General features: G+C 30.2%; 1 protein-coding gene across 2 annotated transcripts in view; it reads left to right on the forward strand.

Annotated features, from left to right (window-relative positions):
* LOC124353884 overlaps positions 1 to 24,139 on the forward strand; it is a 148,769-nt gene that overhangs the window by 79,614 nt on the left and 45,016 nt on the right. Inside the window, exons 3-6 of one of the 2 annotated variants that reach the window (XM_046803927.1) lie at positions 1,717 to 1,794; positions 12,150 to 12,267; positions 14,459 to 14,633; positions 22,385 to 22,456. In XM_046803927.1, coding sequence (XP_046659883.1) covers positions 1,717 to 1,794; positions 12,150 to 12,267; positions 14,459 to 14,633; positions 22,385 to 22,456 — 443 coding nt within the window. The remainder of the gene's footprint in view (positions 1 to 1,716; positions 1,795 to 12,149; positions 12,268 to 14,458; positions 14,634 to 22,384; positions 22,457 to 24,139) is intronic. The other variant, XM_046803928.1, reaches the window with a different exon arrangement.

A 24,139-nucleotide genomic window follows, 5' to 3' on the forward strand; every position in this document is an offset into this window, starting at 1 on the left:
ATTTGGTCTAGACTCTTGTTCTAAAAGCCACTGTCTTATATCCTACTGTAATACAATCTTATACATTTATACTATAATCATAGTTTTTAGATGGTCAGATATTAAAACGTTGGTACTAAAAGGGTTAATATAATACACTATTGTATGTTTTATTTTTGTTTAAGAAAACTAATTTAATTAATATAGATCAATATTGCTAGATTTTAGCAAAAACTTTTTTACTAATTTATACATTGTAATGCTCCGCTGTCACAATACCAGAGACTTATGAACAGTCAGCATTGTAATGCCATTTGTGTCTGTATGATTTCAATTGTATTTTATACGGATTAAAAATTAAATTTTAAGATATGAGATGTACTAGAATAAAATGTGATGATTATTTGTAAAGAGAGGTTTAATATAGATCTTGTTTATATTTATAATGATTTATTTTCTTGTAAATGGTGAACATTTAATTCAAAAAAATTTAGAGTAATAAAAATGTTTGCTTTTAAAATCATCTATATGATGTTTTCTTGAAAATTTGTAAAAAAAAAAAAAAAAAAAAAAAAAAAAAAAAAAAAAAAAAAAAAAAAAAAAAAAAAAAAAAAAAAAAAAAAAAAACAGGGCCGGTAAGTTTGAATTACATTTCACCCAAAATTAAGACTCAATATTTAATTTAGAGGAGATAGGGATTTATGCCATTTTAGTAACATTTGTAATACTAGTTGTCAACATTTAATCAAAGGCAGTAAAACTGTTCTTCATACAATTTTTTACAGCTATAAACATGGTTTGACCAAAAAAGTATATTAGTCAATAATTGTACAAATGTAGACTATTATTAATTTTGAAAAATATTTCCACTTTGTTCCATTTACTGGTGTTAATGATATAAAAGAAAACAATGTTTGAAAATCATCTTAAGTTGGGACAGGAAGTAGTCTGAGACCTGCCTCAGGATGCAATTTCATCACCAGAGTGGAATGTCATTCTGACTTAGGAAACTTTGTCCAAAGACAAAGAAGTAATTTATAATGGAAGTTAAAAGTCAGGTCTGACCTCACAAACTCATTTTGACATTTGTAGATGAAAATTGTTTAACTGTAGTCCTTCTTCCCGTGTACAAAATCTTATACAAAACTGCTTGATTGCTTTTCTTATTATAACTTTCTTATCCATACATAGTGTAACATAAAGTACCATAATGATAAACAATTTAATTTTAGTTTATACATTAATTCTGGAACCCCTAAGTAAAATTGTGATTTAAAAAAATTGTCTATCAGTACAAACAAAGATTCTATTTTTGTGTCTTTAATGGGAATTAAAAATTCTCTATTAGGGTTTGCCCAGTAGTAGTACTTTAAAGGTGCTTGAAACACTGTTTTATTTTTATTTCACACTTACAGAGAGGACATATTATGATTTTGATGAATGTGTCAAATAGAAGTTTTGATAATTATTAATACATATACAATGATAAACAATACCTTTGTGTATTGCAAAGGAGAGGAGATATTTATCATTTGAAAACTTTGAAATTAAGCCAACTCTTCAGTGAACACTTCAGATTACATGTGAAAAGTAGGTATTATTCACGTAGAATATACATTTAGTTTTTCTATGTAGAACCATTTAAAAATTATTAAGTTACAAACTGTTTTATATACATGATACTTCTTGCTGTTGTATTAGCACTCCTTGATTATAATATCTATGTTGTGTTGACAGAAAGAGCCATTGCAATTCGAGGCTCATTTGACAGGAGCGCCGGAGGAGGTGGTGCAGCTGGTCAACAACATCAAGGAGGTAAGAATTGATTGGTTCAATACCCTTGGTAGAGTGCACGCCAAGTAAAATGAAATGATAAATATATAGAGGAAGATAATCCTCCCCTCTCTATTACTACTTTAATATCGTGTTTCAGACAACATGCTCTCAAATTCTACGTATAAGCTTGGAGATATATTTCATACAAGAAAAAATTAATGAAGGTTCTTTCTCAGTTTTATGCCTGTTTTACTTAGTTTTGCTTTCAAATACTTATCTGGTTAAAGTTACATCATAGTAAATTCGAATGAATGTTTTTATATGATATTCTTACTTAAGTACTTCTTAAGTATTATATTACTTCTAATGTAAAAAGTAAAATAAGTTTTGTCTGCCTCGTAAGTGGAGGCTTTTCTAATGTTTAAACACCAAATTTCTTAAAAACAATACTGAATAAAATGTGTTTTTTACAATAAAGATAGCATTAACGTTTGGTTTACAGTTTGTTAAAATCAATAGAAAGTAACGGTTGGTTCTGAACAAAACAGTTTTGTAAATTTATATCACATTTATTAAAACAGCATTTGTAAATACATATTCTCTATTTTTTCTAACCAATTTGTATACATGAGATGCTAACCAAAAATCTAGTCTCTTATTCCTACCTTTTATCTTTCTTGTAAAATTTGTAAAATGTAGGTTTATGTAAAATGAAACATAGACCTACCTTTTTTTGTTTCGTATATATATATATATATGTATATATGAAACTATGTCAGTGAAAAATCGTACTTATAGCTTAGGCAAAAGTGGTGAGAACCACAGTTATAATATGAGAAACAGAAATAATATGGCAGTTGCTCAACGTTACTTACATTTTTTTCTGTAAAAACCCAATATACACAGGAGAAAAATTTTTTAACTTGCTGCCAAGCAATAGAAAATGATCAATTATTTTAAAAATTAACTTAAGTTACCTGACGACTTGCCGTTGTACTCATTTTCCGAATTTTATATAATTTACAATAGTTTTTACTATAGTTAAAATTATATTGTATTAGATTTATTTACTTACTGATGTAAAGTATATTTAGTAAACTTAACTGTTTACATTCTCAATAAGTCTTTACTGACTCTTTAAATAAATTTATATTACTTATAGCTTTAATAGAGTTAGGTAGAGTACTGTACAGCTTTTTTGTAGAATAATGAGATGATTTTTCAATTAATTTCAATCTGTGGATTGCGTATAGAAAATCAGTTTCGTGTCATGTGCAGTACTGATGAACATGCTGAGTTTGATACATAATACACATATAATTAACTTACTGCCTATTAAAGTTTAACTAATTACAAAAGGATTAAAAAAAATACTCTTTGAAAGTTGTTATTCAAAAGTTATAAAACATTAATTTTTGATTTCGGGTAAAATATATATTTAAACCATGATCAAATTCATATGAATAGTAAAATTTTAATTAAATTTTCAATGTGTATGTCTAGAAAATTTTGTTTTCTTAACATTATTAGTGTATACGATTTTTATAAATATGTAAATTATAACTTCTACATAAAATATGTAATTTAAGAGAAGTTTTTTAAGTTTAAGTAATTTTTATTAAATTCTTATTATTTGTAGTTCTTTAAATTGTTTAAAAAAATTACATGATTGCATAAAATAATTTACTAAGATGTAATTTTAATTCTGTATAAAATTGCAATTGAAACCTCAGAGACCATTTGATAACCCAAGCTAGACTTTCCATATATTAAGTATAGTTATATTTTTATTTAGTAATTTTATTTATTGTTTTCAAGAACAAAAATCAAATAAAATATTCTAAAAGCACACAAAAATTTCAAGAAAATTCATAAATTGAATATAACAGTTGCAAAATTACACAGGGTAGCCACACTAACGGAAATTAAAGTAGAAACTTCCTATTATTTCCTAGTAGTAGTATACTGAAAGGAAACACAAGTGAAGGACAAAGTCACTCATCACTTCTTATTTATATTACAGGCTTGCCAACCCATGTTGGCAACTACTGGTGCTGTTTGTTTGCACATTATTGAAATATAGATTGCCAAGACTGCAGGCTTTGTTTCTTTTGGTTTGTGAAATTTATTTATGTGTGTAAAGATAATAGAGTGAAGATTTCCATAGTTTTCATTTGCATTATTCAATGTTGTCCTGAATGAACAAAGCAATTTTTAAAATTTTATTAATGAAAAACTTTGTTTATGTTCTCCATTTATTATCTTTTTGTTTATAGGATGTTAGGAAATAGTATAACTGAACTTCAGAATTTGGTTGAATGAGATAAAATAAAATACCGACCATATATTCTATTTCAGTTTGTTGTATCTTTGAATGATATTCTTCTAAAAATATCATAACTTAGAAATTAATTAAATTACAGTGTTGTATTGTGCATGGACAAGGATTGTATAAGGATCATTTAAGAACATAACTTTAGAAACAAAATTTAAAATGTTTTTCAACATTCTGAATTAAACAGACTGTTCAGACATGCATTGTGTTGAAAATTGCTCATTTTTCTACTAGTATAATTTTTTATATCTATATAAAATCAATGGAATATAATTCTAAATAACTATATGAACTAGGTTATGTCACTATTTCTTGCTGTATTTTGCTTTAGGAGCTATTTTTGTGTGTGTGGATGGCAGTAAAACAAAGGTATTTTGTTAGAAGCCTGAAGAATCAACTGCTTCAAAAGATAAAAGGAAAAAATTGTGTGGAATTAAAGGTTTGTTTATCATTATTCTCAATTCTTATATGAAGTATGATGAAACAAATCATTCATTACTCATCCAATGTTGCTGTTTGGTATTTGATCAAGTTTTCATGCATACCTTTTGTCACATGTGAAGCACGATCTCATACCAAATTAGCTTACTGTATGGGCTATTAATGAAATATCGTATCTTTGGATTCAACTTACTATTAACCATTTTTTTTCACTATAATCACAAGTTTCATGAAAACTTACATATAAAAAAGAATTTTAAGAGGCCAAAATCTCTATAAGTACAAAATTGTGATGCATTGTTGGTATGCAAAAATTAATTGGTTGAAAAATAAATTTAAAATACGTACTTTTATTAATAACGTGTAACATTTTGTTGCAATGATTGAATGATTGAAATAACATGTGCTTATATAAACAATGATTTAATTTCCACTGTTATCCTTAACCAGTTAGTTCTAACAAGTAAAATACCTAGAGATTTGTCAAACATCTATCTTATCCACTTTAATAATGTTCTATAATCAAGCTTCTCAATTTGAAACACTATTTTTATAATACGTGATGTTTTATTTTATGATTCCATGATGTGTAATATTTCATTTATAAATATCTTTGATCTTAGAATTACAAAGCATTGAAATAAAGCAGTATAAATAACAAGAGCTAAGTAATTCAAATTCTCTGAAGTTAACAACAACTTAATGAAGCATTCATAACAACATTGGGATACACTTGGCACAAATTCTGGAAGGAAAGTTTAATTGGAATAATTTGTTGATAATATCAGTTTCAGTTAAGTTAGTCTCCAAGAGCTTTCAAACTTTTATCATATTGAAAAAAACTGAACATTTCACCAAATTATACTTTAACTAGTACAGTTTTTGTTATTAATTGCAGTTTTAAATAATAAATGTAAATGAATGTTCTACTAAAAGTCACACACTTTCATTTTAGAAACATCAAAAATAGTATTTACCACAAACAGGATTTTTGGGTGAGAGTCCGGGTTGGCTGAATGCTTTATTTGCCATTCATATTTCGAGTTGTATATACAAAATAAAGAGATTTTATAACATTTTTTTTATAGGACTGCAGATTAACTTTTCCTTCATTTTCTAAATTAGTTATAAATTTAAAAACTAGAGCCTAAGAGTGATTGACTTTATTCAGGCCTTCATGACGGAATGTTATTTTACAAAAAAGATTTATTAATTTCATTTGTTAAACTGCCAACATAAACATTGTTACAACATAAGATGTAATAATACACATTTGTACTCTTATCACCGCCTCACACTTTTAGAAAATGCGCTATTTTTGTTAGTCACAATTGTTGTGACAAATTATTTACAACATACAAATTTAAAATAATGAAGAAAATTCAAAGTACTATTGAAATAATTCCTAATATATTATTGTATTATTCTTTAAATCTTGTTATTGTGTTAGGCGTACATAGTGTCTTCTTTATTTCATTTTATTGTTTAACAATTGTTTGATGTTTTTAGTGTAATATAATAGTGTTGTTATTTTAGTGTAATAATTTTTAGGTGACATTATGTAATCTGTTTTCCAGCTGTGCTATCTTTGAAATCTAATGTTGTGAAATTAAAAATGTAATATAAAAATTAATGTGTTTGATGTAGGATTTTTCTGTTGTGTGTATACATTTTAAGATAAAATGAAAATCTTAATTAATTTATTGGATTAAAAAGTTAACAAATTAAAGTTTTCTTAAGATATATGTTAGACCTACTTGGCAAATTTTATTAAAATCAAACCATCCCTAAGCTAATGTGGCAAATGTATGAAAGATTACAAATTGTTGTTTTATAACTGTTGAACTGCAATTTTAGAAAATTGTTGCTTGTGCCATTTTTGAACACGTATTGCTTAAAGGGGAGAAATTTGAAGAATACCTAATTTAAAGGGAAGACCATTAGCCTGTTTTTAGAAACTTTTTCACAAAAATATGGTTTTCAAGAATAACAATATTTTAACCCTCTGATTTTAGTAAACTCACAGAATAGTATCTGTTCTTGTACAAAATAATTTAAGATATTTTAATAAAAATGTGTATTCTAAACAGTAAGGAATAAGTGTTTATATATAACATTTTTTTGTAAACTTGTAACACATTTTAAAACAATACAAAAATGCATTTATCAGAGCCTTGCTTGTTATAAATTTAAAAATGTTTATTTTTAGTTTTTTATTTTTCCAAGTTTCACTTGTAGCTTTTACATAACTTGAGGAAGTGTATATCCTTCATATACACAAAATGTACACAGTTTTATGGTGAACAAATAGATATAACATAAACACTTATCAACTATTTTTTTTTAAATCTTTTTAGATAAAAACTGAATTTACTGCTTTCTTTTAGTCATCACTGGTGTCAGGTCTCTTCCTCTTGACTGAATGTGTAAGGCTAGGCTAGGAGCTCCAGCTTATGCTGACATGTAGGATTGATGTCACAGTTGCAACTGGGACTCCAGAAAACACTTATTTCTTTTTATACTTGGATTAACAGAGCCAAACAAAACAAATTGTTTAGTTTTTCCATCTAGATATGTGAGTAAATGACCACCATCACCTGTCTCATTTGGATTATGTGTTGCATCTAAGAGAGACGGCCCAAAGTCCATTTTATAACAAAACAATGATTCATAAACAACTACATAAAAGTCTAGCAAAAGTGGCAACATAAAATGTCAACACTGACCAAGGCATCAGTTGGTCAGCTGCATGCCATGTGGCATTTAGATAAATGAACACGTAGTATTAAGAATATAAATTATATGAAATTAATGTTTATTTATGAGCAGAGGAATCCATTGGTGCAAGTTATATCCATATAATGTTATCGGTTTCCTGTAATAATAGTAAAACCTTGACAGACAGCTGTGCCGTATTATTTATCAGTTTACAAGCGGTGTAAATGAATGTCTGTGCTGTAATCAGGTGGAGGGTTAAATGGGTCTGGGCTTATTAATGGACACATTCTCACAATTTTGGTATTGTAATTTGTAGTCTAGAAAGTAAGAGCCACTTTATATTGTATAAGCACACAACCTGACTTTCCTGAAATTGATAGAAGAATTTTTCGATAGAAAGAAATAGATAATCAGCCACACTAGATCAGATGGAGAGTATAAAGAGGTTAAACAAATACTAAACAGTTAATTTTTATCAGACCATGTTTTTCCTAGCCTGCACATAACCATCCAACCGACAAACAACTGGTTTGACAAAAATTATATGTTTATATCACTAGGTAAAGAGATGTAAAATCACCACTATCAGGATCTGTATATAGTTAACTGATGTTAATTAACATTCATTTGCATGTCATGCAGTTGGTCTTAAATGTGTTAAGCTAGAAAAAATATGATAAGACAAATTTATCATTCCATATTTTTAACTTTTTACTTAACAGTATATGATGAGTGAGCCACACTACTGAGAATAAATACACTCAGGATGTTATATCTAAATGGACACATGTTATGTAAAGGGTTAACCCTTTTGATATATTCCCTCTTTGACTCCTACCAAATTAGCACTTCTGATGATCGATTTCTTTCTTAGGGAACATTCTCTATCTACTTAAAGAAAAGTTTCATATTTTACCTCATTTTATAGTATTTACTTGAGATTGAAAGTGTCTAAAGATAAAGTAGTGTAGTGGATAAACTTGCCTTATTCGTACAGATCAAGTACTGTCATAGATTAATTTAGATTCTTGTGTATTGTAAAAGTGTTTCTTTTATGATAACATAAAGAATTAAAGAAAACAGTGTGTTTATTAAAATAATAAGTTTATAAAAATATTTGTTAATACGGATTTTTATAAGTTGTTCATAACTCGTCAGTATGTCCTATGTTTTAGAATAAATGCTGGAACTTTCAATCACTAGATAATATTTTTGGATTTAAAATCAAATATGTGATTATTTATTTATGTTTAAAAGCAGTTATTTAAAATGAACTTATATTTACATAAATTTGAAACCATTCTACCTTCTCTCTTTGTATTTTTGTTACAAGTTTTGTGAAGTAGTATTTTGTTTTAAAACTATCTATATATATATATATATATATATATATATATATGTATATATATATATATATATATATGTATATATATATACATATATATATATAAATGAATGTTTGTCCTTTATAGACTCAGAAACTATTTGACCGATCATTATGAAAATTTGTATGTATATGTATTTTTCTTGGCCTTATAGCTTGAATGTTAGACCACTTTATTATTAAGTACATGTATGTGTACAATGGCTATAAACATACACTTTTGGCAGATTTTCTTGATAGTGTCAATATGGTAAACTCTACATCACACTTTTGGCAGATTTTCTTGATAGTGTCAACAAGGTAAATTCTACATCAGCGTTGACAATATAATTCACTTGAACCAGAAGTGCTCATACACGAGCAAAGCTTACAAAAAGCGGAACAACTAGTTCTTTATAAATCCAACTCCTTTCAGGATTTTTCTGTTGTGTGTATACATTTTTCTCAGTTGGGTGTTTCAGTTAATAAAAATGGATGTTTTTTATTTAAGAAATGGAAATTTAATAGTACCGTATACAGAAAACAATAAAGCATATCTTGTACCATATCTCTGGGATGCTGGCACAGTCACTAGGTAAAGAGAACACCATTGACAGTACACTGGCCATGTCTGACCAAAACTCATTTCGATAGAGAGCTTTATTATCTTATCAATTTTCATTATCACAACATTATAAATAGTAAAATACTTGAGTCTATTTTACTATAATGTGGCTTCGATGGACATCAGAGATACGCAAAACAATACAAAACATAAGAATTTGACAGTGGTATATTTTACAAGTGGACTACTATCTTGACCACTAAATTTTAGATTATTTTACCGACTGCACCTATTTAGATATACCTGTTTAAAATAAGTTATTGCAAACTGTAAAATTGAGATAAATAAGAAATATAAACATTCTTCTTACTTAACATACCGTGTTTGTTATATTTCGACTTACCTTGCTCTATAACAGATAGTAGCAATAGATAGTTGTATCATACCAAGGTTTTTTATAATAACTGAAATGTCCTAGAATGTATGGTTTGCTAAATATAAAGCTATAAACGTTATTTGATTTTTCTAAAACAGTACAAATTTAAACTTCAGACATTGAAAGCTTACAGATATAATTAAAGTTACTATCTAAGGTTATGGATTCCAGATGCTGCACTGAGAAGAAAGTAAATTGGAGCCAAACTCAACATTCACAAATAAATCTGGGTTTTGAGATTTTTAAATCGTAATAAATATAACATTTTATTTAAACTACAGCAAGTAGGGTCTTGCTGTCACTTAATCACAAATGTGCCATATTTGTAAATAATACTTTTTTACTCTGTTGATCCCAAAATACGCATTTAAACAGAAATTGAAATTTGTATTTTAAACTTATGTATAGGGATAAACCTTGAAGGAAATGAAAGGGAAATATTTAAAAATAACGTGTCTAAAACTTAATTAACTAATATTTGGGACAAAAATCTAGATAGTTAGTACAGTCAACGCTTGTGTTTAAAATGTAACTGGAGTGATTGCAGGAAAGAGTAAAAGCAACTTTGAGACAAAAGTGGTTCTACATCAGCAACAGTTTGTGTGTTGGTGGTTAGGAAAATGTCTCTTCTCTCTTTTACAGCTGTTAATTATCCTCTCCCTCCCTCCCCTGGTCCCTTTACCACCCTTTCATCTTTACACCCTCCTCCTATTTTAACTATGTTTACTCTTTCATCTAATACATTTTGTTTCCTTTGTTGTAATTAGATTTTTACAAATTCTCTTGGAGAAATATGTTTTATGTTTTTTTCAAGTCTGAAGTGTATACTGGTTCTAACCTCCAGAACACATTTTCAGTGTTATACACACATTTTAACACTATACACACACAAAATGCAAGTGTACATGTGTGAACACTACATGGCACAATGTGGTTAATTTTATAAAATTCTTCATAGACCTTCACTTCAGGAGTGATGTCTGATACTCTCATAAGAGAAACAAAAATTCTAAAGGTTTTTTTTTTTGTTTAAATGGATTTGGGAAAACTGAAAGTCAGTTCTATATTTCTAGAAAAGAATTGATGCCATCATACTATATTATTATTGTGGGCATTTGTTCCGATTTGAAAACCCAGATGATATAAATGTGAGGAAACTAACTGCATTATATTTTGAACAGCTGTTCTTGTAATTTGACTGGCAGTTCATAAACACTATTGTGATTTAACATTCACTAACTCAATGATAAAAAAAATATTCAAATATAGACCAGCCATCCCACATATTCACCATATGGTTTTTACCCCTGGACCAGTGCCTCTCAATATGCACTACTTGAGGCCCCTAAAATAGATTTGGCTCATATTTGGGACAGTGGTTCTTCTGTTACTTACATTCTCTTGGCAAATCACTGATCTGTTTTAATGGCTTTATATTTTTGTATCAGTCTCTTGAGATGTCTGGGGCAAATTTTGATTCTGGGTAAGTCAAGTTCAATGATGTCACAATAGAGTTTTAAAAGCTGCTCACTGATCACGCCACTGCAGCTGTCAGTCTGCACCCCTTTTTAGCTCTCTGTTCCCGCTATATTACTGATTGAGTTAATTTTAGAATTCAGTTATGTCATATGAGTGATATTTGCTGATGTGTTAGTACCAATAGGGAACCAAACAGAAAACGAAAGCACGAGTTTACTAACAGTGAAATGGACTGTGAGGTAGACAATAGTGACAGAAGAAGTAAAACAGGTTGTTTATTTTTGTCCAATGGACAAAACGAGTATATTCTCTAACTCTATTCTAATTGTGCTAAGAGTATATTATTGCATAAAATTGAGCATGTGAATATATTTTAGCAAATTGTGTCAAGGTTTGTAAACCAGGGAAATCACTCATAAGATGAGGCCGTGGTCAAAGACTGAGTAACTCGTGAATAATCAAACATACATGTACTTTACAATCAAATAGAGTTGGCAACACCCCAGTTGTGATTCAAGAGAAGTTGAAACAGGAACAGTTCATAAGCCGTCAAAAAGATGCCATTATTGTGATGAAATGGTGAAATAAGCGAAAGCTGTAGAACATTTTCACCTCAAATGGCCCTGAGATGGTGTAGGAGGTAACATTTAGAAGGGGAGAGGTGAGAAAAAGGCCTAACATAGTTGTTTGTTACAACAAAGATATGAGTGGCATTGATCAAAGCGTGATAAAAAGTGTATGTTAAAATACACTTATTTTTGAAGGCCAAGATTTATCTTTATGCTCTGCTGAAAAGTTTTCTGTATTGAAATATTCCTCTGTGCCATGCAAGCTGTGATATAATAAAATGCTATGATGATATAATAATGTAATTCATAATAATAATGATTAACATATTGTAATTATATATACTCACATTTTCCTAAGGATTGTGTGATAAAAATAAAAGGCCTCTCAGTAACTTATCTGTTGTTTTTGTATCAAAGTTATTTTTCACAACATCTTAAATACAGCTTATATATTTTTTAAATCCACTACTCCATGTTTCAATTTTTAGGTTGGTGAACAGTTTCTGTACCACTGGAAAACGTTTCCGATCATCCTACCTCCTCCAGTGAACGCTACAGCTCCGTCCCACACCAGTGTTGCCAATGCAGACATACCATACATCACAGGTCAGACAACATTCCTTCTTCATCTTGTTTGGTAGGAAGTTACATCTAGGTTACATCTTTCATTTTCTTATGAAGTTATTGTGTTTTATAAATCTAGAAGAAATTGTATATTTGACACTGTTATAATCTGATAGTATAGATTTGGTTTATATTTTTTATGTAATGTAAATCTGTAAATTCTAATGTGTAATTTAATGTAAAAAATATACGTTGGGAGCATACATTACAGCCCAATAATGGACATATATATATATATATATATATATTTATTTATTTATAATGTTTATAAATGTAGCTAACTTCTTATTATATAAGCTTTTGCTATCTTTTGTGTATAATAAATCTTACAAACAAAAATGTTTAACATTTTTTGAAACTGCTGAATTTGGAATTTTAGTTTAACAGCAAATCTTTTTAACTTTACACATATAATGTGTGTCTAAAATTATTACTAAACATTTTTATTATGAATTAATATGAAATCATAACTTTGGTTTTTAGTAAGTAAATTTTATAATTTAAAAACAGTATATTTAAATTTCTTTTAGTCCAGTTTATTCTTTACACATGATAAAAATTGGAAGAGTGTGTTTAAAAAAGTAAAGCTACCCCAAATTTCCCCTAAAACTCTACATTTTGCAATAGAAGGGCACAGCACATTTCAAATAGAAATTGATAAAATTATATGTCACTATAAGAGTTGATAACTTAAAATATCCCAAGAAATATAATATAATATAATATAGAAGAGTAGAAAAATTAGTTTGTGTGCATTTCCTACTGTATTAAAAGATCTACAGATTACCACAACTTATAGATAGTGTACATTTAAGCATTGGCTACAAATTCACAAATTTCTGCATAGTGCCAAAATATAAAGGCCTACTTGAGTTTGCCAATTTGAGTTTATCAAGGGTTTAATGATTGAAAAGGACTCATTAGAACTACATTCAGTCAGATATAAGAAATTATAACATTCCTTTGCAGTGGTAAGTGCCAGTGAAAGTATAAGGCAGAATACAAGATGTATACTGTACATATTTTATGTGGATATAGTTCACCACAAAATAGGAATAATTCCAAATGTTGATGGCTTATTACAACATGTACAACAGTGCCCAAATATATGTTTATAACAGATGAGGCTACAAGGCGTTTTCAAAAAATATAAATTAACTTTACCCAAAGGGAATGACATAATTGTCCAATACATTATAGCATATTAATGATAGCTTACTTTCAACATGTCTGCATGGTTATATATTCCAACAGAAACGAATAAAAAGATATTGTAATTATTTTTTAACAGCTAATAACATTGTTGCTGTAGTAAAGCTGAGAACTGTCTGAACCCTTAGAGGAAGAAAGATAATTAAAGAAAAACATATTTATTGATAAAGCAAAACAAAAATATAAATTTTTAAATATTAAAGATTTCTGTTTATAATAAATTTTTATTTAGCAAGTATTCTGTTTTTGCATATGTTTGGTTGTTTTTTAATTTTGAAATCTTGAATTTCTTTTTTACCTTAACATGATCAACTTCGAACCTGATAACTGTTATTATTGTTTATTTAGCCTGAAGGGTTTTCTATATAAGAATGCCTTATGTGTTAACCAGAGGCTCTAAGAATGTCCATGTCAAATTTCAGTAAAATGGGTCCAGTAGTTTTTACGAGATTGAACACACAGACCATTCGATTTTTACATAGTAATTTATACTCGTTTAAAAAGGTGATACTAATTGTTTGTAGTTTTTCATCTGTCAGTTACCCTTCACAAATCTCAAATGTCATGTTATGTGCAGAAGCTTTTCTTTGTCTGGGTTTGTTTTTATTGGAATTTTAATCAATTATAGTAAAATGCTATATATTTATTACATCATAATTGTGTTAACTGAAAAGCTAAGAGACATTTGTCTCTCTATAGACAGGATTTCTCCACACTGGCCTAAAATAAATTCATTGAGTAAGTAAAATAAGTTCAGGTGATAAAATAGTCAGTTGTTTCTGAAACTGTTATAACTATTCAATAAAGTATCGTGAACTATGAGAGGAAAATTCAAGTGTTATTGTTTTCAAAATGAAATTGCAAGTGAAGACACGGGTGCTAGTTATTTATAAAGAATTCAGTAAATTTGATTTTTTGTTTTACTATAGAGGTGTGTGTAAAGTCACAATTGTATGCACAGGAGGAGGAGGAGGGGAAAATTGTTGTACCTTAGCACGCAGACAGCACAGGCCCAACAATCTGCGTGATCTGTTTGTGGCACCCAGTTTCGATGAATTGGATGCAGTGGCAGTGGATTCCAGCGGAGAACCTCGGAGACTCACTGGCAAGCAGTTGGAGTCACTCCGAGAACGAGGGTAAGTTACCACTTATTTATTTGCTCTTTACTCACTTACTCACTAAAGCACTAGTGGGTTCAGGGACTTAAAAATCAAGATTAAGCTACGGACAATTTTAACTAATGTTAGGAATTATATATGTTTGTTTAGAATTGACAGGATTTTGTAAGATGTTATTAGATTACCATAGATAAAGATTAGTTATGTTAGATTACAATAATTAGTCAGGTGAGCTTAAGTTGAACAAGATTAAGGTAGGCTTGGAAGCTTAGTTTTGATTATGGGTTGACTCTGAACTATGTTATTCTGTTATATTCAAGAAGGGCAGACTTCCAAGGCATGTCAACCTTTAAGGCCTTTCACATTCTTCTGTGTTTGGGAGATTCCTAGAAACCGTAAGCCCTATAAAATGCTGTAAACTGCACACAATTCTGCAGAAAGATTTGTGGCAACCCCAGCTAGTGTGTCATGGAATGTAGTTCTCTTCCATTCCACTTGAAACAGTCACACAAAGTATACTCAGCAATCTCCTAACACTGTCTCTAAAATCAGAAAACAGTTCCCCATCCATTTTAGTGCATCTTCAGTTGCCAATGCCTTATAATTATAGGATATCATGGGCAACAAGCTTTAAAGTATAAAAAAGTAAGAGCCTACCCTTTCAAAGATCAACAATCAAAGATCACATCCTCTAATGCATGTAGAGCCCAAGAATTGATTTCCTGATTTGCAAGGTTCTATGAAACTCCACAGAACGATTCTGGCCCTATGAATGTTTTTCAGTGGTGTTGACAAACCTTTGTTTGTCTCCTCATTGGTAAACCCTGATTACATCTAATATCCATATGTCTGGATGCCCAACAAAAAGAGAAGAAGAGAGAGAGAGACAATTGTGTCTTTCCATCCTGAAGATTTGCAGGACAACAAATCAGTCCCTACCAGGCTTAAACTCATATAAATTCAGAGCTCTAAGAGCCTGACAATGTGTGAAAATACAGATTCCCTTTCCGTAATTGTAGCGATTTTGACCTCATGATCCTCACTGAGTTGGGGGGATAAATAAGGGATCAGGATTGTTACTTTGATTATTTAACATATTTAGATTAGGCAATTTGTAATTAATAGGATAAGTTTTGGTCAAGGTGGTGCAATTGATTTTCGGTTGAAATCACTCTTTCTTAGTTTTTAAGCACAATTTTGGTCACAGCCCTTTTAACACCTTCACTACTGCTCTGTACTCAGTGTGACCAACTACTCTCCCTACTGTCGGCACTGTAAGGCTTCTGCCGCAGTAGTGAACATATTAAGATTCCTTTTCTGAATATGGGGGAAAAAATTGAGACATTTTCATCATTCCACACAGAGTGGTGACATTTGAAGTACAATTTAGGGGCACCTCAAATCAGGCACAAAAATCTATTGAAGATAAAGTGTTGAAAATTGTATAGTATTTAAAAGATGACTGGAGGGAATAGTATATTTTTTATTTCTAAAATTGTATTGTCTTAAAAAACTATTAAAACATATCATGTTTCAAAATGATATTTAATTAAATATTTTTATCCTCAGACATTTTTATTTAAACCTCTTTACAAAATTCCATAAACTCCATTTTTGCCTCTAATTCCTCTGTCTTCATGGAAGTTATCCTAAAGGGCTCTATTTCTTTAAAATAAAGAAAATACATTACCCCGACCAAAGCCGATCGCACCAATAAAAATTTAGGTAACATCCAATAATTTAGATCAAACCATCAGTAATTTTGATAACATACATTAGATTAGACCAGATTTGACAAGGTGAATCAAAGATTAATGTTTAATAAGCATTTATCCAGAGGAAAATTTCAAAAACATAATTTTTCAGTGATTAAATTGTTTTAATTCATTCTACTTTACTTGTTAAACAGTGTTAAATTATGATAACAATACTTCTTTATTGGCGAAACTGTATTATCATATAACCTGTGTTGATATTATTATATTAATGGTAGTAAATTATTATAATTAATAAGAAAAGTAAAACAAGTACATATTTCTTGATATTATATTAACACATTTGGTTTTAGGTTTGAAGCTTCAAACTTTCAGATTAAAAACTACGATAACAATCTAGTTTTCTTCATTTTATGTATATGTAAGGGCTATTACATTAATTTTTTGCTGTTTTAATTTTAAAATTAATGAATAGGTTAATGTGGGTTTTTTAATAATTTTGTTTATATATTTCATGGGTACAATACTACAGTTAAGTTCCACTCATCCCACTGTAGAAATTCATATGCTCACTCATGTCACCCATCTTTTCACTAGTGCTCATAATAAGTGCACTCACTAGAGTAGCTGGTGCAAGGCATTGCTGCACTCTTAAATAATATTCCTGCAATTGGTGATTTTCTGCTCCAACCGTCAGAATCTGCTAATAGAACTCTACAGTATTATTGGATGCGCTGTTTGTGAAAAGTATTGGGATTGTATTGTATTGAGCAAACTAATTTTTTTCTCCCAATGAACCTGAGTCCACCAATACATCAGTACTACAGGTCTCCTTGTTTGTCATGTTTTATTCTATCGTCTAAGTTTTCTAGTTCACTCAGCAACCATTTTAATTTATGATTTTTAAAATCAAAGATGGCTTTCCACAGTGAAGCCCAAATATAACAAGATTACATTGTGTCAGTAATGTTTTGACGCAGTTTGAACTGGAAAATTGAGCAGCGTCTCACTGGCCTTAGAGCTAAAATAATTTTTTAAAATTAAATTGGTCGTAATAGTTAATGAACCATTATAACATTTTATATCAGTGAGTATTTTTAAATACAAAATTTTGTCACTATAAAATGTCGGAGATATAGCCCTTCTGGGATGGTTTTGCATAGTGGTGACACTTTAAGAAGAAGAGACTTGGATGAAAGTAAAAGAATAGAAACAATAGAAACATTTTCAACTACGCTTAAAATACAAATAAGTTATTTTGAGTATTTTATTGCAACAAACCATCAGAACTTACATAAATGAGTTTGAAGTTGAAAAGTTTAATATCTACAATTCCTTCTTGATGCTATGTATTTTGCGATAGCATGACTTTTGTCTAATCTTCGATGCCTGTACCTGCAACGAAACATTTGTTTATCCGTAGAAAAGTGTTACTTCTATTGACTTTCAGAAAATGCTGAGCTTTTACAGGAATAATGTGCATTTGATGAATTGTAGTAAAAAACTTGTCGAGTTAAAGAAACAAATATGTAACTTCTTCATTTTTATAAATATTAATTAGTATTACTGACACTTCAGGTAACATACTCTAATAAAGAGCTATTAACCCCTGAAAGAATACGTAGACCTATCAATTTTGTCTGTTTTAGAAGAAATTGAGTGGTATGTAACATTCAATATTTCCACTCAGTTTTCAATGCAATTTTTAAAACTTGCCTGTAAATGGAAATTTTGAACATTAACAAAGGACATACATAAAAAGCTTATTTCTTCTATCATTGGGAAGTCTGAAATAGAAATATTGATCATGTTGCATTGTACCAATTACAAATTTTAATTAATTAGGAATAGATTAATTAATATTTTAGTTGTAATGTAAATAAGTTTTCACTTTTTCTTGATTAGTGGTGTAGTTCTTGGAATATTATCAAAAAGACAATTTAGTTACTTCTGAATTCAATTTATTAAGGAATCTTTGTCACTAAATTAATAGATTTTTGGTGTGTTGAAATCTTTTTTTGTTTGTCCTTGTAAATAAAAAAAAAACACTTTAAAAGTGTTTAAATGTCTTACACAAACTGGTACTATTTATTCTTACAGATTACACCGAGGTTTTCCTCTGGTTACAATTTCACAGTTTCAACTAAGCATAGTGTTATTTATAGCATATTCAGTTTTTCAATTGTTTTGCCAATTTCTTTAAAATAATTTTAGCCTTCTTAAACCAAAAAATGTGCACTTGAAGTACGTGTAGCATCCATGTGTTTCTTTTACTTTTTGATTTTGTCTAAACTAATAAATAACCTTTTAGGGAGTATGAAAAGTCTGTTTAAACAGTAATCACGTCATATGACAGATTTGAGTTTTATATTTTAAAAGGTTATGTTAACAAAATAATATGCTATAGTTATTAATACACTGATGTTACGCCATAGTTGTAAATCATTGTGCACACAATCTAGCAGCCAGTGACTAAACAGAGTAATAGTTTAATATATTTCCCACAGATCACACGAGGATCCACTAAATCTAAATGTCCGCCAACATCATTGTGGGAATTCACACATTTTCTTTCAATGTCAATGGCAACATCACGCCTTTTATGTAACTATTAGTTAGAGATTGAGTATTGCTTTAATGCACGGACGTAAGTGTATTCCTTTAACTATTGCATTCTTGTGAAAATGGAACGTGGTCATGACTGTTTGTTATGAAGTAATAAAATTAGAAGGGAAGTGGAAGATTTGATTTGTGAAGAAGATGGTTGGAACAAGCAATACACCATTTAATTAGTGTATGATTCTCATGCTGATGTTTTTGATGATGAAACTTACAGCTTTGGCTCTATAGACATTGAAATTGTTTTCAATACAACAAGCAATGAACCCCTAAATTCTAAGGATGTTTCAGTGGTACAAACTCCAAAACCGGACCTTTCGGAAAATGAGGGACCACCTAATAATGAGTACTGAGTAATTAGTACAGACAATGGCCCTTTGTGTAATATATGTCAATGGCTTCAAAACAATAATTTTGAGGCAAAACTTTGAATTTGATGAGTCTAACTCTATTCTCATTTGGAGGTAAATAGCAAACCTCTTGAGACATTGAATAAAAGCTTTATGTTTACGCTAATTTTCAAAATGAAATCTGTAATTTCTCAAAACTAAAATGCTAGATTGAAACCTACCCAGATGAAATATACTGATTTTTGGCTGTAAGCCACATAACAAAAGTAACTCTATAAAACAATGCTGGAGTACTGATCCTATAATAGAATCCAAAATTAGTCTTGCTGTTATTATGTATGATACGCTTTGATGACAACTCACTTTCTACTGTCCGAGATAAATTGTATAAAATAAGTATACTAATTGAGAAACAGGTACATGACCTTCTTAAAAAAAACAAAATCTGGTAATTGATAAAAGTCTGATTGGATGGAAAGGCAGATTACGTTCAAGACAATACGTTCTAAAAAAGGAAACTTTTTGGAATCAAACTATTTTACTGTTTGACTGTGGCAATGGCATTGTTTTGGATTTCATAGTATGTACTGGATAGAGCACAAGTATAGATGATACAGTTGGTGGAGACTTAGGTATATCTGCACAAGCAGTACAATCACTGATGCAATCATACATTAGAGTGAATATGTTACTTGGACAACTGGTATTCCAGCCCTCAGCTGCATGATTATCTATTTGATAATACCTTTGGTAGTTGCGGAACTGTTAGAAATTACCTCCAATGCATGCCCTGTTTCACTAAAAAAATGGAAATTTTGTTGTGGGACTGACTGATGGAAGTGATCAAGGAAATGGCTTTATTAGCTAGGAAAGATTTAATCAATTTATTTTTAATCCTTTTTTAAATCTTGTCAGGACAAAACTAGTAGTGAACAGGAATAGGAATTAATATTAACCGTGCTAAAATTCAATTTAAAATCTGATGAGCTTTAAATACTACTATTAAATGTACAGTAAGTTAGTCAATTTTACTTTGCATTCATTAATAAATAAAGTAGTGGTTTGTAAATTTATTCAAACCACTCCATAGCTTGTCAATAAAAGTAGTCACTTCAATAAGGAGTGACATTAACCTCTCACTGGCACACCCAGATAGTTACTGAACAGAGAAACTCCCTGCCTGACATTAAAATGGCCGTGATAGTTCCGCCCCTATCGGCTACAGAGCGAACAGGTTTGACGGTCCGTTCCGTGATGTGATACAAAAGTTTTTCCCCTATGCAAAATATACATACATAGCCTGCTAAAAGAAGTAGTCACTTCAAAAATCACATAGGGAGAAGTGTTAGTGTGTCATACCAATAAATTGCTTGCTGAAGAATAGTGTGACAAACAGCTTGTGACTATGCTATCAACCATTAAAAAACATGAAGTGGTTCCAACAGAAAAGTTTGGAAAAAATCACAAATGAACCAGTATATGTTTGTGACTACAACAAATCATGGGGGACAAGGCACATGGTAGTATCGTTAATGATAGTTTATAAAAAACCACTAAATGATACCGTAAATTATTTTTCTCCTTGTTGGGCGTCACTGTGTTCAATGCACATTACATGCATAAAATAGCATGTGCAGCCAATCAAAAGCAGTCTCAGTGATTTCAGACTAAATCTCATAAGACAACTGCCAATGGTGCAGTGTAAAACGATTATCACAAGATAACCAGATTAAGCAATGTCGAGCGTGGCTGCTGCTTGGATTGGTGACTGCTGAGCGATCCTGTCCTTTCAAGCGCCCGTCTGCCCGGCTACTGGTGGTGGTTCAGAAGTCTCCTATAAGCTGTTGGTCTCCAGGTTAAGTGTTAGAGGAGGCTTTTTAGCCCTAACTTCTCCTGGTAAAATAAGACATCTTTATTTTACTTCAAAACTATTAAGGCTCATTCTGTACCAAGAACAAAGAAAATCCAACATTGACTAGTAGGGGACAATAATCCAACGCATCTTATTCAATGGGATTTTCCCACTCCTTTGCTATTCAGTGGATAGTGGAAGAGGAAGATTCATCATCAATGTTTTGTCTGCAGCAACACTAAGACAAGAACCAAGAAAAGGAAAGACTTCATATAAATAGAGCGGTATTGTGCATTCATCCGTGTTTAGCTGAGAATCACCAAAAAAATTTATAATGTTACTAATGTTGTATTACTACCTATTTATAATGTTTGTGGCTAAAAAAACTCTTTTAGGCGTATTTAAAATTACGAAAAAAAGATTTTACTCTATTCACATGTACTATGCAAAAGTCGGTACTCATTTACGGTAGGTTTCATGCCTCGTCGTATGATATGATTACTCCTTAAAAGGTTAATCAGATCATGAAGATGACTATTAGACAACCACGTGTCAAGAATTGCCAAAAGTACTCTCATATAATAATCCAAAATGTTTTTGAGTTGTAGTTCTTGTAAGGTCTTATTAACTGGATCTCACTATTTGTGTTCTCTTTCCATCCATTAGGTGAGAGGTAAGACTATATACATTGCAACTTTTTGTTCTTATTGTCTATTTACTTTCCAACGGTTAACATACAGAGCATAAGGAAATATATCCAGTTATCATGAAAATATTATTCATTTTGTAATACGTTTTCTTTAACAGTTGTGGATAAGAAGCAGTTATTAGCAATGTTAAAACTGTAGTTTAATAGTATAGCGTTAGAATACTTTTTTTAATAAGTTGGTTGAATTTCGTAAAAATCTTAAGTAAAACAAGTAGTAACGTTTTTTGAACAAAATTTCCTAATTAATCTGATACAATTATGTCCTTTTTAATTATATGTTTGTTCTTTCATTTTGCTAATATACATAAGAATATAAGAAATAGAACAAAAACCTTTCTATTTCTAAAAAGTACTGGAATAGAATGGAACCTAACAATGGTCATTAGAGGGTACCAAATTTAAATCATTATGTTGTAAATCTATATTTTTCTAGTATATGTACACATTACTGTAGAGTACTATTTAGGGGTACAGTCTGTTTACTAGCATAGACCTGTCAGGAGTATAGTCTGTTTTTTCACAAGCTTACATAAGGACAAATTCGGGAAACCAAAACGTCTAACTTCAAGTCAACTAGAGTCTATACGACGTTGTGGGTACGTCAACACTACACTGCTGCCAGCTGCATGATACTGTCTAGTTTCATATATTTTGTTCTGGCTTTTGATTGTTTCTCTCCCACTTATACTTACAGGATGTTTTAGGATTAATTCTATGCAAAGATTATTTCTTGCAGAAAAATTATAGGTGTAAGAACGCTTACAATTAGTCTAGAGATGAAATTTTGCAGAAGTTTGTTTTAAAATCTTGTTTAAATGATCATTTCAATTGTACATTTAAAGAATCATTTGTTTGAAATACAACAGTTTTTAGTTAAGTAAACAAAAAAGAAAACAATTCTTTATAGTACTTACAGAATTTTATTATTAATTTGCGCAAGAAATAATCTTTCTAATTTGTGAAGGCACTATATTGTGTAAACAGTGCTCAATTAATTTTAACTATTGTTTTCATGTATCCTTATCCTTACCTTCATCATTCTGTGCGAGTTTTTATTACTTACTATAAATGTTATACAGTACCTTATTACATTATTTTGTTTAAGTACTCTAATAAATACAATAAATCATGATAATGTCAATTTTTAATTTTATTCTTATACGGTACTCATATTTAATAAGTTTTAAATGTTCACAAAAAAAAACTGTATAAAACATGCAGTTATGTTTAGTTGCTTGGTTGCATGGCATTCTGAGCTTAGCTTAGCTTCTAGAATCATTTCACTTCATCTTCTAGAAGCCATTTCACCTGTTTATTAACATGATCAATGCTGGTATTAGAGTGGAAGTAGGGAGGATTGTTGTTTGTTTGTATGCAATAAAAACTGTTAAAGTTAAATGATTGAGTATAATAGCAATGAACACACAGTGCTTCTACTGTTTTCCTTAATTGTATATGATGTAGTACTTCAAAACAATTAGAGCAGTTCCCTAAAGCAAATATAATTTTAAGTTACAAGTTAACCTGTTCAGAATATGTTTAGCTGATATACAAGCAGTTCGGACATTTAGTGGGTGCAAAAATTAATATTACTTAATTTTGCAGAATTAACCACTGTGTTATTAGGCTTCTCTGTGGATTAGGCTGTTCTTTTTGTTCAATGCTGCTCAATAAGTAAAGTTAGTTGAAGCCTACAAAATAGATATTTATTTCTGTAATTTCCAGCTGACTGGTATTATGATTTTGTTTTTGTTTAGTGTGTTATTATTTTTTTGAATGGCTGAAAATCTTCTGAACATTTATTATTATAGTCTAAGAGCCCACGACGCCCAGGCATTCGTTATTTCATAAAAGCTGACAACTTGTCAGTATACGAGTACTATACAGGTATAAACGTACCTCGAGTATGGAGCCTGGGTCGCGGTGGCTTCGGCAGGTAACAGGTAGTAAAGGTGAGTGAAATCACAGTTTAAATTCGTAATAGTGTAAAGCTCAGTTTTTATACATTTCAACATTACAACAGCGATAGAAAGCTGCATGTGCGATGCCGGACACTTAGTATAGTTCCAACCCCCTGCCAGGCACCCCTAAAGTACGATTAATAAAAATAGTACTTTCGTCATATTATAAAACCTGAAATTTATATATGTTATTAAGGGAACTATAAAAAGATGTTTTCTCAGTTCCCAGAGACTTTCAATGGTTCCTTCATGCAGCCACCTCAAAAGTTACTCTAGGTGCGAGCGCGAGAGATATACATACAAGCGGGTGCGAGTGAC

The sequence above is a fragment of the Homalodisca vitripennis genome, chromosome 2 (genome assembly GCF_021130785.1).
Source record: "Homalodisca vitripennis isolate AUS2020 chromosome 2, UT_GWSS_2.1, whole genome shotgun sequence".
Taxonomy (NCBI): domain Eukaryota; kingdom Metazoa; phylum Arthropoda; class Insecta; order Hemiptera; family Cicadellidae; genus Homalodisca; species Homalodisca vitripennis.